The sequence below is a fragment of the Nipponia nippon genome, unplaced genomic scaffold (genome assembly GCF_047370975.1).
Source record: "Nipponia nippon isolate SJK-2023a ecotype South Korea unplaced genomic scaffold, ASM4737097v1 scaffold_5, whole genome shotgun sequence".
Lineage (NCBI taxonomy): Eukaryota > Metazoa > Chordata > Aves > Pelecaniformes > Threskiornithidae > Nipponia > Nipponia nippon.
In genome coordinates, this window is record NW_028262369.1 from 80753092 (window position 1) to 80771434 (window position 18343).

Genomic DNA, 18343 nt, shown 5'->3' on the forward strand with positions numbered 1-18343 from the left:
CACATTTTATTGTTATTTAAGCTATCAACAGTGCTCAGCTAGTCATTGATATGATCATCGCATGGTTTAGATTTTTGTTGTCTCTTGAAGGCTGTCTACAAAAAAGGCTGAATTTGTGTGACAGCTGCAAAGGAATGTGACATTTTATCAGCTGGGCTCTATCATTTTTTTCTGTTTTTAAAGCCAGCATGTTATTCTCTTCCGCCCCTTGAAATGCCTGTGCACCCTCTCAATGACATACCGTGTGTTTCAGGACATGGCTCAACTTTTCCTGTTGCAGGATGAACTTTGAATCAACATACAACATGAGGAGTTAGGTTTTTTTCCTTCCCACTCTCTCCAGGAATATGGCAAAAATATCAGCATACAGAGTTCAATTTCTCAGTTAAAACATTCTCTCTCTGGTGCAAGTGTGTGTGTAAAACATATAAATGTATATGCATATATATAGAGAGAGATTTCTATATTTGTCGATAGAAAATTCCCTGTTCCTCCTCCTCCCCCCATCCCCCGGATAATTTGTCAAGCTAACTGAACAACCTATATAGTTCCTTTCAAATGCTCAGGAAACAATACAGTAAGTCCCAAACCAAGAGCATGCAAAAAATAGGCTATATTCCATTTTTCAGTAGTTAATTCAGCTACATTTTATTGAATGAGCAAGAAAGAATCTTTGGAATTTGTGGAATACAATAATTGAAAGGTTTAAGTGGGGAAAAGAGTTAGCTCAGCTTAGTGTTTGTAGGATGTCAGTTCTTTGGTTATGCTTCTGCTTTTAATCTTGTTTCTCTGCTTTGGGGGGAGCAGGAAGGAAAGGAAGGGTCAGCTGCTCGCGCAGCCAAGCCCGGGAGGGAGCTGCGCGGAGCTGTTTTCCCTAAGAGCGTGATTAGTACGGTTCTGATGACTTAGCTAAGGTGTTCCCTACCTTGGGGAGGAAATCTCGGGTTCCCTGTGATAACATCATCCCTTCTTACAACATCGTCTCTCATGACGAAATATAGATGTTGTTGTTTGTTGGTTTTTGTTTGTTTGTTTGTTTGTTTGTTTTTTAAAATGGAGAGACCAAATAAATATACTGGTTGATAATACAATCCTTTTACGCAGGATATTCCCTTTGGAAAGACAGTGTATGCTAGTGCTAGCTGCTCTGATGCTTATAGTAAAGAGACGTGTGTGGTGTGTGTCTGGTATGACGAAGGAAAGGGAGAGAGTAGGTGAGCTCTCCTAAGAGCTCCCTGCTCTTAATCCTGGGCCACATCAGGAGCATTCTAAAGCAGTTTATCTTCATGTGTCGTCTTGTATATAAGAAACAACACTAAACCCACCAAAACTCATTTCATATGTAGCTTTTCCACAGCCTTCAGATCAAAGTTATTTTCTTCAGGCTGGACTAAATTATACGCAGGTCCCAGGAGTGAAGGACACTGAATTAATGCACTATGTCACCCAGTCCTGGCTATAGAATATTTTTATCGAAGTGTGAGACGCAACATCTCTTTACTATTTCATTAAAAATTAATGTGCAGATTGCCAAAAAGCAAAATGCATAAATAACATAAACAAATTTTGCGAAAGCTTTGTACACCGTGGAATCACCTTAAGAAGGATTTTTTTTCTTGAGTATCAGATTACTTCTATATATACATTTAATCAGTATTTGTTCTCATTTAGCTAATTAGCAGAGGTACTCTAATCTCAGTAAAGTAACTGTTTATACCTTTCCTATGTTGGTAGGTCTTGGAACAAGCGCTTTAAAAGGAATGCAGTATTCCTGGTTACAGGCTGGAGCATTGTGTTATTGGCCCATATAAATTTGCTTTTTCACTCTTGTTAGTTGAGTGTATTGGGTCAAACCTGACTACAGTTATTTGAAACTTACTAAAATTGATCTTTGCCTTCATATCTGTAAGGCGAATAGGGCTGGTTAGATGAATCTCTGGAATTAACCTTCTCTTGCTTTATATAAAACTATGAAACACATACATATATTTTTTTTAAAAGTATGAGGACTGAAAAATATATTAAAAAAATAATGTAGTGGAATTTATACAGAGTGCTGCTGCTGTTAATTGGAGGGAAATATATTTTAAATAACTCTTGCTGTATAACTTGGTTTTGTGTTTTAGAGCAAGATTATTTTCTAACGTTTTGAAACAGCATGATATAAAAAATAATTCAGCATCACTTAAATCTCTATTTATTGGGCACCCACTTTGTTCAAATAAAGTATGTCCCTTTATGGCAGTTTTAACCCCATTTATCCTCATGCACAAGTGCTCACCTGTTATTTACTCACACAAGAGGTCGATACTGCAGAACAAGGGGAGTGCTCTGTTGTGACATAAAGCATACATATTCATTAGCTCTGCTGTCCCTATGGACACGTGTGGTATGTCCTGATGATCTTCATTTGGCAAAAGGAAGTGAGCTTAAGAAGGAAATTGTCTTAATGGGTTTAAGATACATGAAAAAAAGCTTTTAAAAATGCTTTATTTACTGTGAGGAACCAAGCAATAATTCTAAGTGTGAATGAAAAAAATTCCTGTAAAAGGAAACAATTCACTGAATCATGATTAGCAACAGAAATGGAAAAAAAGAATAGAATCCAATATTTGAAAATTATAATTTTCAGATATTTGTTTTTTCCCTGGAATAGTTTAGGTCAGGATCTGAATGTTCCATATGAGACTCCCTAGTGCTGAAAATTCATTCCTTTTGCCTCTCACTTACTTGCTAAAAAACTAGTTCAGGGTTCTGTGTTTCACCTGCTGCATTTGATTACGTGAGAAACACGATAAAGCAGTGAGTGTATTTTATCTGCTCTGCTTTTAAGGATTTGTGTTATGCTCTTTCAAGGTAAATGTGTCTCAAACTCCACTTCTCGAAGGGGAGCCAAGGAAAAGGCTACTTCTGCTATTTTGTTGCTTTAAAAGAGAGTATGTATTTTGCTGCACTTCTAAAAGCTTCAGTTGGGTTTATTGGAGACTTAAAGTAAGCACTTCAGTGGGAGCAGAATCATGCTCCAGGTCTAAACTGTTTTGCATTTGCAAATATGCATAAATACTTGTGCCAAGTGACCAAACTCCTTGTTCATTTATGACTATATTTTATTATGCGAATACTTTAATTCTCAGAATCACTAGAGTTACCCTGCAGTAGTTACATTGATTCTCATGTTTATATAGGCATAAATTGCAAATTATGTGGTATATTAAATCTTTTAAAATACATTATAGCTATAAGCGTGTGTTCAGTGGACTACAAAAAGTGACTTTTTTTTATAAGTTATGCTTACTTTTGTTTACAGTTACTGTTCTTCTGAGTATTCTCTCAGAAATTATCATTCATTTGGCCCTGGCAAAATATGCTAGATCCTTTAAAGGCATGGTACTGTTCACAGGTACTTGACAGAAAGAGCTTAAAAATGTAAAGCCGGGGAAGAGGAAGCATCATAATAAGTTAAAAGGAAACTCATTGCAATTATTGTCTTCACTAGTGTGTTTTCTAGTCAGTTTGGAAAAATGTTATGAGCAAATGAGTACAGTGAGGGCAGACTGATATAGTAAAATATTTTAAAGACAAACTACAATTAATCACAAATGTGACTAATTCTCTATATGGAAGGGTTTTGACACACGCGTGCATAAATGGTTTTACTTATGGTACACAATGGTAGTGCATCAATGTGATTACCCTGCAAGGATGGAGCCCTGAACTGAGAATGTTTTTGTGCTTAAGGAATGCTGCTGCAGAGAAACCAATACCTCCGAGGAGGGCATCATCCTGGGAGCTCCCGTGTGGTGCCTAAGTAATCGTTACAGTCCCTATCGTCCACATCTGTGGACTGCTGCTTGGTTGGCCTATGGATCCAACCTTCTTCTGCTGGCAAAATATGATAATGTCATCTCTGGACCTAGTTTCCCTTTGCTTGCTTGGCTGTTATTTCTCCTTATTTCTGTTTCATAAGGCCTTTGAAGCTGATGGATCCGCTAAAGGCCGTTGAGTCAGAAATGTCTTTGTGACTATCAAAGGCACTGCTTTATGTAAATGGCAGGGAGGGGGCTTGGAGGGAGAGAACTCATTTGCTGTAAATGTATTGAAATTTGCTGTTGTGGGGTGTGAAAGTGTGATTTAAAAGGAATAATCATTTAACAGTATTTAAATTAGATAATTGGGATGTATTAGTTTGAGATTCCATGTCTGGAATTTAATTTTTAACTGGTCCAGGCTCTCCTAAAATATGTTGCATTTTTCTTACTGCTTTTATCTTTAAGTGCTGTTGACATATATGTGATCCTCAATATTACTCGTGATTTAAGTGTTTTGTTTTAAAGATTGAAATGTTTTCACTAGCCCTGCTAGATGGGAATCATATTGTAAACACCCTGCCAACAGCTTGCTCCCACTGATGCGCATGGCATGCATAGGCTATATATAATAAGAGGAAGAACAGACCCCTACCAAGAAAATGCTGAGAGCACTTTCCAGGTCTGTTTTCATGAGTTTGTGACTCCCACTTACTGAAAAAATCTTCCAAAGTTGGGCCCGTACGGCTGGGCAGCTCAGTTGGAGACTCTTCCTCCCACCCAATCCTTTGACGTCAAAGGAGTTCCTCATGGACTGGAGCAGAGGTCTTCACTGAGTAATTAGAAAATAAATGTGGGAATCATTTTCTTTCCCTTTTTTTTTTTTCCCCCTGCAAAACATAATTAGCTCAATCCACTCTTCAAAATCCCTCCTGTTTCCAATTAAGTGAGATCAGTTGCACTATCTTCAAACAGCTGAAATTATGCTTATTAATAAAAATGGAGTGTAAAAGAAATGTTTTATCTTGAATTAATTTTTATTATTATGGGACATATGATAGTATACAGTCGTATGAGATATTATCAGATTTAGTACAAACCCAGGGAGTTGTGTGTCCTACATCTCGAACAGCGGTTACAGCATGACTCATTTATTCAGCTCTGTCCCATGCTTAAGAAGGATTTTAAAATGCAGATTTAGGCCTGATCCTCAAGGTACTAACACTTTTGGCTCTCACCGAAGTATGAGGTTTGAGGAGTCCTGGCACATTCCCAGTGAAGTGCCTATTTAAGTCAATAGCTGTTTTGGCAGAACTGATCTCTGCATGTCCACAAGAAGCAATCCCTTGGCTAAAATCATTATGGCCCATTGTGTAAATACTCAGTGTCTTGAATAATTGGAGACAGGGCTGAAAGTAACAGTTCAGTGGGCAGAGGCAGCTTTTGGAGTCTTTGGCTAAATGTGCAAGCAATCCAAAGTGATGAAGTTCACATCCACTTGCAAGTCTAGAGGGAAGAGGGCTGGTGACACTCAGAGCTGCGGTTTTGGAGTTGTTTCCTACCTTGTAACAGTGTGCTCCTATGAGTCTGTTACAGAGAGTTATCAGAAGCATCTCGTTTACTTGTTCACCCCTGGTACAGTCTACCCTTTTTCAACAGCGCATTAAGCAGTTGCTCAGATCATATTTAACCACATGCCTAAAATTAAGAACCTGCTTGTTTACGAATGAACCTGCAGACCTGTGCTAGATAGGACCTAAGGCACTGCAGGGACGAACAGGGCAGGAATAGAGAGACCACAACAGGAGAAGAATTATTTTCTTTTGCCTCAGGTATGTTGAAGGAATGGCTGGAGGCCCCTGATCCAAACTGAAACTTTGGTAGCTGGTTGGGAAGGTTGCTGTGCTACCCTGTTTCTAGTTCCTCGTGCACAGTAGCTCCGTGTCATTTAGATTTCGTTCCCCAGCATCTCTGGAAGTGCAATGCAACCTCTGCCGGTACCTTCAGAAAACCGCAGTTGCATATGATTTAATTTCAGCTTGCTTATTTTATTAGAGATGTGAATAAATGAGAGGTTTACTAAAGTCCCAGTGTCCTTTGTCTAAAGCAGATCGTTGCTAACCAAGTTGGTTAGTTGGAAGGTGATTGTCATCATTTGGACTTGTTTGTGGGACACCATAAATTCTTTGTTGTGTTTTCACCCAGTGTGATCCTAGCTAGCATTTTTGGACTTTTCCATGCCTGTTTTCAACAGAAACCCTTCTATTTAAACTGAAAGGAAAGGCTAGTTATTTATTTTTATCTTCTGTAACAGATATAATCCTGTAAGGGGCTGAGCAGTTTGACCTGATATTGAGGGCACCAGCGGAGGAGGGTTCTTTGTATGCAGAAACTCACTCGAGCTCCCAGCAGGATCGCACCCTGCTGGACATCCAGGATGTGTAGAACATTCCTTGTTCCTTTTTGCGTTCAGATTACAATGTTATTTTTTCCTAACTCTGGCATTCTTTCTTTTTTTTGTTTTGTTTATTTTATTTCATAAATCTGAATATGTAAGTGGATTTCTGCCATATGGAATTATTGTATGTGAAACTGATGAAGTATTATATGTTAAATTTTACATTTTCAGGCTAAGTGCACAAAATTAGACAGGAAAAAATGGTGAAGCACTTGGTTCAAAGTAATTGAATAATAAAATTGTTGACTATAATTACTTTAAATGTAATTCAGATAGATCCAACTGGAAGAATTATGGAGGAGGGATGTATAACAGAGCTGTCAGGACAAGGAAAAATAGGATACTGCTAAAAAAGCCTACACTGCCTCTTCTATATAATGTATTAAATTTATCTTAAAAGCAATTCTCTGATAAGTACATACCTGTACTTAAATAACAGAATCCTTTCCTTTTGCCTTTTACAGCCTGTACCAGCAGAGTTTACACAGTTCAAAAATGTCGATAGCTCAGAGGATTCCTAAGTTAGCAAAGATTTTTTTTGAAAAACACATTCAGCCATGCATTGCCTCTGGATTTTCAGTAAGTTATTAAGCAAATACGCTACCTGCAGGACCATGGTTTATGTCAGAGTTTAACTTACACTAAAAAAAAAAAAAGGCAACCTCTAAATATGCCCTTATTTACCTGATTTTAGATGTTTATATCAGCACTTGGATTCCTAACAAAAGAAATGCAGGAAGGTGTATCAGCTCAAGCAAAAAGCAACTAATAAAATACAATTTAAGATATGGAGAGGAAGTGGCCGCAAACATTAAGCAATTGGGGGGGGAAGTGTTTGCATAATTAAAAGAAACTACAACTTCTTCTTTTTTCTTCTCCCAAATCAGACATTTGACTTTTGTCAAACAATTATTGAACCATTAACAAACGGAGTCAAACCTAGCAAAAGTTTGCTGATTTTTTGATTAATATCAAACTGAGGAAATGGCTATTTGTGCCCCCCAGTCCAGACCATTCCAGCGGACTCCATGTAAATACAGATTTCTTCACTGCATACTAATGCAAAAAATATGCTTATGGTTAACTATTAACCTATGCTTCCAAATAACACTAATGATTGCAATGTGCTGGAATAAATGCTCATGTTTCACGGGATGAGAACAGTCCTGTTCTCTTAAGCTTATCTAATCAAAGCCTAATCCTGCCTTTACAGCCTTTGTTAAATGCATTGGTATTTAATATGCATCAATAAATAAACTTTCAATTATTGTGCAGTGAGCATATCCAAAGATAGCATGACAATGTGAAACTACTGGTCTATCTAGCAATTATTCCAGATAAAGAATGCTGATGATGTGATTTCCCCCCTCCTCTTATAACGGATAATTCAGATTTTCTGACATTCTTTTGCAGCCTCATAATAAGAAAAATAAATTAATCTAGACAAATAAAATTCAAAGAATTGAATTTTTATGCCATCTAAATACATCTCCCCACAGTGACTAGGAATAGAATTATTTTATTTTAAAAGCGCATGATCCATTCTAAATAAAAAAGACCAATTGATGAAATTTTTACAGTATTTGTGAAAGGTATTTTGAAAAGCTTGCTAAGTATGATATATGTTGTTGTGCTCTGACCTAGAGCATTCTTTTATCTCTTTAAATTGAATAGTCTTTCTTTTACAAGCCATTAAAGACAATGTGCCAAAAGCATATTCATTAACTACGGTGCAAGTACTAGCCCAGCCAGATTCTCTGCTCCATCCATGCCTATTTTACCTTCTTTTTCAAAAGTTTCACTGCTTCTTTAGTGCATTCTTTGTGAAGAGTCTTTCTCATGGCATCCATTCATTAGTATCTACTGAAGCATCAATCTGCTCGAGTTCTTCTGCATCTCTGTAACAGAAGCTTTCAGTGTTTTGGTAACCTTATAAGCCCAATATTGCAGAACACGGATGGGGTGGGTGGGTTGGTTGGTTGGTTGGTTGGTTTGGCTTTTTTTTTTTAATAGGGGTAATGAACTTGTACGTCTGTTGGGCAGTTCTATGTTACAGGAGCATTAATATTCTTTCCTTTTAAAAAAGCTTGAAGTAAATCCCATGACACTAGAAGAATTTTAGATACTGATTACTAGCAATTGGCTCTTGGTGATTTGCTTTTCAGATTTCCAGCTGAATTTAACAAAGTATGATTTCTGAAAAGCTTCTGATAGTTTCTCATTAAAATTGCATTTTTTTCATATGAGCATGATTTCTGTAATTTCACCCAATTTCATGATACATTTACCCCCTCTGAAATGCAGTAGTTGAAACATCAGAAACAATTAGCAAAAAAGATTATATTAATGCTAAATGAAAGAAATAAATCTGCCAAAAACTCAGTCTCAAAGCTGCATTTGTCAAAAGCACTTCTCTGAATTAACTTTTATAGGATAACTGTATAATTGTTAACAGACATTTTTCTCAAGTTGTCAAAGTGTTTGAAAAATGAGAAAGAAAGAGAACGCTCAGAAAAAAAATCCACAAGTAATCAATGGCACGCTCACATGGACTGAGATTTGCAGTACGTGTACTAATAAAATATAAGGCTCAATTAGAGGTACTTTGCAGTTTTCAGGATAAATTTAAATGATTTGATGATTTGCAAATACATGAATCCAAAAATAAAAATGAAGACTCCAAATGCAAATGAGTGCAACTGCAATAAAATATAATTGCAAATGAATCTGTTGCTTTATTCATTTATTGTGTAATTACTGCAATCCTTCCCACCTTGTTTTCAGTATTTCTTAATCATTAAGTCGGAAGCATGACAGCAGTGCCAGCCCTGGCATGATTCTCTTTGACTAAAACCTTGTAAATTAACACAATTAGCACAGCATCATCCTGCTAATTAACTTCCAGTGTCTGGTGCAGTGGTTTTGCAAACAAGGAAGAGGGAGTCAGAAGGGAATAAACATGCCATTCTGTTACCAAACTGTGTGCTGTGTTAGGTTTAGCTCAGCGAGGCTAAGCTGGCCATGTCAGATGCCAGAGTCAGGCAATGAAGAGCTAAAGGGGTTGGGGAGAAAAACAGGAGGGGGTAGAAGCTGTCAAAATAGACTGCAGTAATTCAGAGGGGAGCTAGTGCCACAGATGCTTCATTTCGACTAGGCCTTCTCCTTATCAGGGAATCTGTGCCAGAGGGCACAAGACAGTTTGCAAAAATCACTTTTGGTAATACGAGAGAGATTAAGGAGTCTACTTGATACAGCTGTACAAAAATCAGCAATGTGTTTACCATGCATAGGTACGAGTTGGAGGGGGTTATCGTGACACTTGTAAATTGCTCTGACTGGGCACGGTGGATTACGAGGAGGGGGGATAATTCACATCACATTATTTACAAGATTAATTGCTTTTAAATGACGTTTGCATTTTTTTCTTTTTTTTTTCTTTTTTTTTTATTGATAGGTTTGTTTGGTTTTTTAATAGCCAGCTGTGGAAGCCACAGAACTTTTAGGGACTTGGCTTCATTTCTTTTTCCTTTTCTTCATCTTTTTTTTTTTCTTTTTTTTTTTTTTAACCCTCTTTCTTTGTACCCAGGAGGCTGTGAGGCAGGAGGGGGGGAGAGAGAGCAAGCAAGGAGACGGACAGACAAGTCATGCTTGGTGTTTTTTTCCAGAGCCTCAACAACAGAACTGAGAGGCAGAAAGGAGCCAGTTGTAATTCATACCGAGTTGTAGGCTTTGTGTGATGAAAGCGACGGAGCGCTGCCTGGGAGATTGCTTTGCTGCACTCCACGAAGCAGATTTGAAACTGTCGTGGACCACTTTAGATGAGAGTTGGATTATGGAATGACCTGCTATGTCTGTGTCATATTGTTCTGCGCAGGGTGCATTATACTGTGCTAACTAGGTGTTCAGTACCAAATAAGAGAGGTATCCTAGATGTGATCTGTCAGCTGTGTCTCATATTTTTATATTGGTTAAAATATAAAACTGAAACAGTGATGAGAGAGGACAGAGCAGTTGGATGCCTTCTATGTTAACAATAAATCTGCACTCAGAGTACTTAACATGTATTGAGTCTTATTTAATTACTTTGAGAAATCTGGCATTACCTATATTTTTTTAAACCAACAAATAACCTCCTACCGAATCAACAAAAAGTGTGTCTCCGTGTGTATGTGCCTACAATAAACCAAGCAGTTTATACTGCTTCATAAGGGCATTGCATTTTCTTTCCTTAAGGATTTGTGGTGTTAAGTGCAGTGTTTCAGAGACCTGAAAAAGTTCACAGACAGTATGTTTGAAAACTCATTTAAAAGCATCCGAAAAAGGCCAAGCTTGCTGTTAACTTTTTTTTTTCCTGCCACCCTAGGCTTGAAGATGCAGTGGACGCCGGAGCATGCCCAGTGGCCAGAACAGCACTTTGATATCACTTCAACCACCCGGTCCCCTGCCCACAAGGTGGAAGCCTACCGGGGGCACCTGCAGCGCACCTACCAGTATGCCTGGGCCAACGACGACATCTCAGCTCTGACCGCCTCCAACCTTCTGAAAAAGTATGCAGAAAAATACTCCGGTATTTTGGAAGGCCCGTCCGAGCGGCCCATTCTCAGCAATTACTCTGAAGCTCCCTCGGGGCTGGTAAATGGCCGGAAGAATGAAAGCGAGCCCTGGCAGCCGTCGCTGAACTCAGAGAGTGTGTATCCTATGAACTGTGTCCCAGATGTTATCACCGCCAGCAAAGCTGGGGTAAGTGCAGCCCTCCCTCCCGCAGACGTCTCGGCCAGCATCGGGAGCTCTCCTGGGGTGGCCAGTAACTTGGCTGAACCCAGTTACTCCAGCAGCACCTGCGGAAGTCACACCGTTCCCAGTCTTCATTCAGGGCTCCCATCTCAGGAATATGCCGCAGGATACAATGGCTCGTACTTGCATACCAGTTACAGTGGCCAGCCAGCACCTGCACTTCCATCCCCTCATCCATCCCCCCTACATAGCTCGGGACTTTTACAGCCCCCGCCACCGCCGCCACCACCAGCCCTCGTCCCCGGCTACAATGGGACCTCTAACCTCTCCAGTTACAGCTACCCTTCCGCCAGTTATCCTCCTCAAACCGCTGTTGGCCCTGGGTACAGCCCTGGGGGTGCCCCACCACCCTCGGCATACCTGCCTTCAGGAATCCCTGCTCCAACCCCTCTGCCCCCGACCACCGTCCCCAGCTATTCCTACCAGGGCCACGGTCTGACGCCCATCGCGCCGTCTGCCCTGACAAACAGTTCAGCCAGCTCTCTCAAAAGGAAAGCTTTCTACATGGCAGGGCAAGGAGAAATGGACTCCAGTTATGGAAATTACAGCTATGGCCAACAGAGATCTACACAGAGTCCCATGTATCGAATGCCCGACAACAGCATTTCAAATGCAAACAGGGGGAATGGTTTTGACAGAAGTGCTGAAACATCATCCTTAGCATTTAAGCCAACAAAGCAGCTAATGTCCTCTGAACAGCAAAGGAAATTCAGCAGCCAGTCCAGTAGGGCTCTAACACCCCCATCCTATAGTACTGCTAAAAACTCACTGGGTTCGAGATCGAGTGACTCGTTTGGGAAGTATAGCTCCCCAGTAATGAATGAGCATGGTGACGAGCACAGGCAGCTCCTCCCTCACCCAATGCAAGGCCCGGGACTTCGTGCAGCTACCTCATCCAACCACTCTGTGGACGAGCAACTGAAGAATACTGACACACACCTCATTGACCTTGTTACCAATGAGATTATCAACCAAGGACCTCCCGTGGACTGGAGCGACATCGCTGGCCTAGATCTAGTAAAGGCCGTCATTAAGGAGGAGGTTTTATGGCCAGTATTGAGGTCAGATGCATTCAATGGACTGACTGCTCTACCTCGGAGCATCCTTTTATTTGGACCTCGGGGAACAGGCAAAACATTAATGGGCAGATGTATAGCTAGTCAGCTGGGGGCCACGTTTTTCAAAATCACTGGCTCTGGCCTTGTCACAAAGTGGTTAGGGGAAGGAGAGAAAATTGTCCATGCCTCCTTCCTCGTGGCAAGGTGTCGCCAACCCTCGGTGATTTTTGTTAGTGACATTGATATGCTCCTTTCTTCTCAAGTGAGTGAAGAACACAGTCCAGTAAGTCGGATGAGAACCGAGTTCCTTATGCAGCTGGACACTGTACTGACTTCTGCTGAGGACCAAATAGTAGTAATTTGCGCCACGAGTAAACCAGAAGAAATTGATGAATCTCTTCGAAGGTACTTCATGAAACGACTTTTAATCCCACTTCCTGACAGCACAGCGAGGCACCAGATAATAGTACAACTGCTCTCACAGCACAATTACTGTCTCAATGACAAGGAGGTTGCACTGCTTGTCCAGCGCACAGAAGGCTTTTCTGGACTAGACGTGGCTCACTTGTGTCAGGAAGCCGTGGTGGGCCCACTCCATGCCATGCCAGCCACAGACCTTTCAGCCATTATGCCCAGCCAGTTGAGGCCAGTTACATATCAAGACTTTGAAAATGCTTTCTGCAAGATACAGCCTAGCATATCTCAAAAAGAGCTTGATACATATGTTGAATGGAACAAAATGTTTGGTTGCAGTCAGTGATACTACTTAAAAAAAATGTAATGAATGTTGGCACACACAGAACCTGCTACATAGGGTAGAGAACCCTTTTCAGTAGTGTTAAAATTGCAAAGGGTACTGGGAAGACTACAATTTACCTTGCCTCTAAAGAGCCAGGGTAGACTTGAAGGAAAAGTGCATCAAACAAGAGCTGCTGATCTGAAAAAGCCACACATGACAGAAAGCGCATGTTGATGCTCAGTTCTGTTCAAGCTAGACAATACTCACCAAGGAGCAAGGTGCAAGTGGGTTGATTTCAGAAGGACATGAACCCTGTGTGTTGATTCCATTCTGCTGTTCTTGAGATTTAGTTGCTGTCAAGTGCCTGAAGTGGTGCTTTATTTTTTGTTTGCCTCACAATTACATTGGTGGCATGTGCTAATATAAAGAGCTTTAACTTCAAACATTATTGGACTAAAGAGATGAACGGTTGTGTTGCGACAGAGAACCAGATTTTTGCTATTCTAAGAGCAACAGTATTCCTCAATCCTGTCTGTTCTGTGGTATTAAACTAAGAACAGGTAAAACAGGGTAATGGTAATCTGGACCTTAATTTCTGCAGTTCATTTCTTTTAATGTTCTGTCTGCAAAAACTCAGGAAAGTGATTGTGATTTGTACAGTACCTCAAAGGAATGTGTTGAAAGCACTATGTACTGCTGAGAGTTATAGGCTAGGCTTCAATGTTACTTTATATTAAATATGTATGTTTACCTCAACAATTGGAAAATGGCAAGGAAAATTACTTTGAATGTATCCAGGAAAAAACTAAAGTGTGATATGACTGAAGCTTTACAGTTTTTAAAAATAGAAACAGAAGGATTTCCCAGTATTCAGAAATGGTTCTTTTGCCAATTTGTCAGATCAAACCAGAGCAGAACGGTTTTTCTTGTTGGTAAACTGTAAGAGTTTTCAGCATATTGCTCCTTGATAATTACGTGATACAGTCTTTAGAAGGTGCATAGATGAAAAAAGAGCCACTTAATCGGTTTATGTTAGCATCCGAAACAGTCAAACGTGAGATTTGGTAGGACTCCGAGAGACAAATTACCTTAAGCTGTGACTGCTGGCCTCTATTGCGCAGCTCTAGTCGTAGTTTTGAGGTTATTTTGGAGAAGCTGTAGGGAGTGGGATCAGTGTAGGTCACTGGCAGAGCTATGGGTTGCAGAGCTGTTTATAGCAACGCAGTGGACTGTGACCAAACAAACAGTACAAATAACAAAGCAAAACTGAACCCTCAAAGTACATTTATTTCCCTTCCCAAACTGTAAAGTTGAGTTTTTGTTGTGTACGTAGGCTCCATTGTCCTTAATGCAATCTCCATTTAGCATCCATTAGAAATCTTCCAGGCTGGAGTGTGCCCACCATTATTTCTACCTCAGTTTTGTTACATTTCTCTTGGAAAGCAAAGTAAGAAATAGGGCAAAAAACATCAACACAAAAGTCAGATTACATTAGGAATGCGAACCTGCTAAACAAGTTTCAGAGAGCTGCTGTTTTTTCCCCTGAAGTCAAGTTTTTCTCTCTGTTAGTGCTCTTTACCCCCCTTTTTCCTCCCCCAAATATACATACTCTGGTGTCTTCCTTCTGGAGAGACTAGCTGGCATGTGTGGCATTTTGCTCAGTTCTCCCTCCCCCCCCCCCCCCCCCCTTTCTTTTTATCCTTTAATGCTTTCCGTGCAACTCTTTTGGTGACAGCTGACTGATGTTGGGTAATGTCTCTGAGCAGGAGCAGTGCATGCTGCAGCTGCCCAAAGCCTCTGCCATCACATGAGCAAAACAGCCTTGCTTTTTTGAATGTATTTTTTTGTTTGTTTACTTTAAAGAGACAGTAACAAAACTGTTGCAAAGCACTGGCATTTAATGTTCCTGTTAAGTAATGTACATTCAAACCCATTAAATAAATGCACTGAAAAGCCCCAAGAAGAGAGATACCAATCTGTTACTAGATCATGTTTGTCTTCTCAAAAATTGTACAGACCTTGTTTGTTTTGTTAAATCAATGGAGACATTTAGCGTTCAGAAAGCTAACGAGGGATTTTGTGATATTGCTGGAAATTTATGACTCTTGATTATTACTTTCCTTTTATTTTTCTTTTAAGATATAGATATATATTTAGATAGAACGTGCTAAAACCAGAGCAAATAAACCAAAATCTAATTTAAGATGGATTCCTGGCAAACATTTTGTCTATCTAAAACTTTATGTTTTAAGCATAAAAGTACCATTTTAAAAACAGTGCCTTTCATTAAGGATATAGAAAGTAAGACTTAAGTACATCACCCGCTTTTCTTTTTTTTTTTTTTCTTTTTTTTCTTTTTCCTTTCAACAGCAATTACAGTCTGTGGTCCTTGTTATGACCCAGTCTTTCTGCTTCCTCAAACCTCCACAGGCTGCTTCTTCACCCCGGTCATTCCACCATCCTCATATTTGGGAGATCCTGACGTCCCCATTAGCTGTAGGTTCACGCTGATCACACTGGCAAGTACACTATTGCAGATCGCTGACCCAATTTCTGTCTTAGACATTGCCTTTCATATCTGCCATTGAGCTGTGCTCATTTGAAAGGCTCAGGCAAGTTTTGATAAACCAACTTTTGTTAACTGTTTCTCCTAACCATACTCCTAACAGAATTTTTTTTTCAGCTGGTAAAACGAAAGTGACCCACTAGAGTGGTTTTTCCCTCTTTTTATACAGTAGCGAAACCAAAATTGTAGATGGTCCCTTTGGCTTCCAGCTTTAAATCATTCTCTGTAAAAAGTCACTCTGGGAAATGGATTTTTCAAATGTTAACCAAAGTGAGAAGCAGGCAGAAACTGAGATGGTGTGAAAGTGCGGGTTCCACACGCGCGCACATGTGCTCACGCTCGTTCTCTCCAGGGCTCGATTCAGCCTTGGGGCAGCAGAAGCAGAAAACTTCACCCCTATCACAGCAGCTGTAAGGAGAGGAAAACAGAGCTAGATTGTTACCCAAATCTTTCCTCACCAGCAGCTGTCCTCGGCATCACTCTGGGAGGGTGCCTGTTAAATTTGGTGAGAGCTTGGCCAGGTAGTATTAACAGGAGGTGCCTCAGCCCTTCTCCAAGTGGATTCTGGCCACTCCTTTGATGAAATTTCCTCCAGTTTGGGCGGGCTGAGCTGGCTGAACCCCCTGCCGTGCCCTGTCCTTCTTATTGCTTTCCCCCCGCCTCCCACATTCAGCCCCTGCTTTCTCCCTGGAGAGCAGGTTTTGGCATGCTGCTGGTCCTTCACCCCTCTCAGCAGCCTTCTTGTCAAAGGAGTGCCCAGAAAGGGCTGAAGCATGAGCCTGAACTAGAGCAGGTCCCAAAGGTTAGGATTGTTTTTGAGAAGAGAGACAAAATACGTTCTAATGATGTCTTTAGGATTAAATATTTGCTGGTCTTTGACATTTCCATGGTGGAAAGCCATTTGCTGTCTTTTAGACTGGGCAAAGCTGGGGACTGCTGCCACAGAAATGCCTGAGTGGTTGGCTGGGGCTTCCTGGCCGCTGGCGCAGCCCCGGATTTTAAGGAACCTGAAATGGTTAAAGAGCATCTGCTGTGTCAGCCTATCACTGTGGGTGCTTTACGTCATATTTTTATGTGTGGATCCCATTCTGCATCAGCTCATTTTCTTCCTTGTACCTTCAGTAACAATTCCTACAGCAACAAAAGTAAAATAAATTGGAGGAATATTTCTGCAAGCTGAAAGATCAATATCAATTTAAGGAGGAGTTCATAATGACCTTATGTGAGACAGAAATGGAAATACACTATACTTCTGGCATGTTTCTCTCCAAAATATTTAGAACATTAGTGACAATATAGAAAAGTTTGCTGACTGAGCTGATCAATGGAATGTGAAGGCAGTTTACTTTAAGGCTATTTACTTTCACACGGATTATTTATCTATTAGTCAGTTTGTATTCTACTCAAATGCAGATAGATGGGCAAAATGTTTTCTTGAGCATTACAAACCTACCAAGGGGAAAATCAACCATCTGACTAAAATACATAGGCCGAACGCCGTCTGGGTGTCTTTACCAGCTAGTTGGAGGCTGTGCTCTGTAAAATCCTACAAGGTCATATTTAGGTGGTTTTTCATAGGGTGTTTCTTTAGGGGATCATCTAGTCAAAAAGATCCAAATTAATTCCTGCATCAAGATGTTAATATATTGAAAGCAAATCTGGGGATCTGACCGTGGTTTTCACTGTCTGCAAATACGTATGACTTCAGGTAAAGGGCTGTTCTTATAATCCCCCTGCATTTTTCTCTGAAGCACTCCATCACGAGGGAGAGTGCATTACTCAGATCTGAAGGATACACTTTGTCACAAAACAAGGCCGCCAAAAGTTGTAGGGCCTCCTACCCTTTCACTTATACCAATCTGAAGGTGGTATAACCTTGTTGACTTAAAGGAATTACTCCTGATTCCTGCCCTTGTTAGAAAAGTCATCCCTGCAATGTATAATAATCTATGTCTGTTGGTTTTCATCATCAGCTCTGAAAGCTAACCTTGTCCTCACAGCACTAACTCCTTTCCATCTTGTATGTGTGCATGTGTGTATATAATATTTATATGTGCATACACACCATGTCCAAACAATAGCTTTGTCTCTTTACTTAAAAAAAAAAAGTCATTTAATCATCTGCAGATTTATATGAAGCACATTAGTAAACATGGAGATACTAGTATTTCAGAATTCAAAAAAAAGCCCAGCTGTGCTGGTGACTAACCAATACATGAACTGAAGCTCACACTCCGCAAGGACCTTTGGTTGACATTCGATTTTGAACCTGCCAGATGCATTTTTGTGAACCAGGGATACTGCATCTTTAATGAACAAGTCTCTACTCTTTCCCCCGTTTTTAAATACAACACAAGCAGTGTAGCACTAGGCACTGCAATTGTCAAAGACAATTAGACTGAAAGCAGGAAAATTTCACCTCCCTGTCTCAGTGATATGTAGAATGTCGGCAGTATGGGTCAGCCTTGCCACAGAGTTGTGTGAGAATATATGAATCAGTCCTATAGAATGTTAAATATTTATAAAATGGTTCTGTACTACACCAAGGTTGGGAGCACATTCATTCCTTCTTGTTGTTTTATAATAGAAAAAGAAGCAAAAGTTTATTTCCAAACCTAAACTTCGTGTGGTTCTTTTTTATTTTTTTTTCTTTTTGTTTTGTTTTTGTTCTTGTGGTTTATATGCGATTGCTAGAGGCTTTTCATTTCCTTTTTAAAAATATTTTTCATCAGATGTGCGTTCAGACATTTGTTCTTTAAAACCATTTCTACCTCATTGCTACATATTGTACATGTAGTATTTATTTGTTGTCTTTTTTTGAATGTCATGCATTTCGTAAGAAAAAGACTTGTCCTTGAACTTGAACAGTCTACCTCAGAAAGACTGTCTTTACACTGAACAGTATTAACAACCTAAACGATA

General features: G+C 40.0%; 1 protein-coding gene across 2 annotated transcripts in view; it reads left to right on the plus strand.

Moving 5' to 3' along the window:
• The window catches only part of FIGN (fidgetin, microtubule severing factor), a 103666-nt gene that overhangs the window by 83468 nt on the left and 1855 nt on the right, over positions 1–18343 (plus strand). For both annotated transcript variants that reach the window (XM_087733996.1, XM_087733997.1), the window contains one exon: positions 10628–18343. This exon is cut by the window's right edge and continues 1855 nt beyond it. In XM_087733996.1, coding sequence (XP_087590122.1) covers positions 10628–12876 — 2249 coding nt within the window. In that variant the 3' untranslated portion in view covers positions 12877–18343. The remainder of the gene's footprint in view (positions 1–10627) is intronic.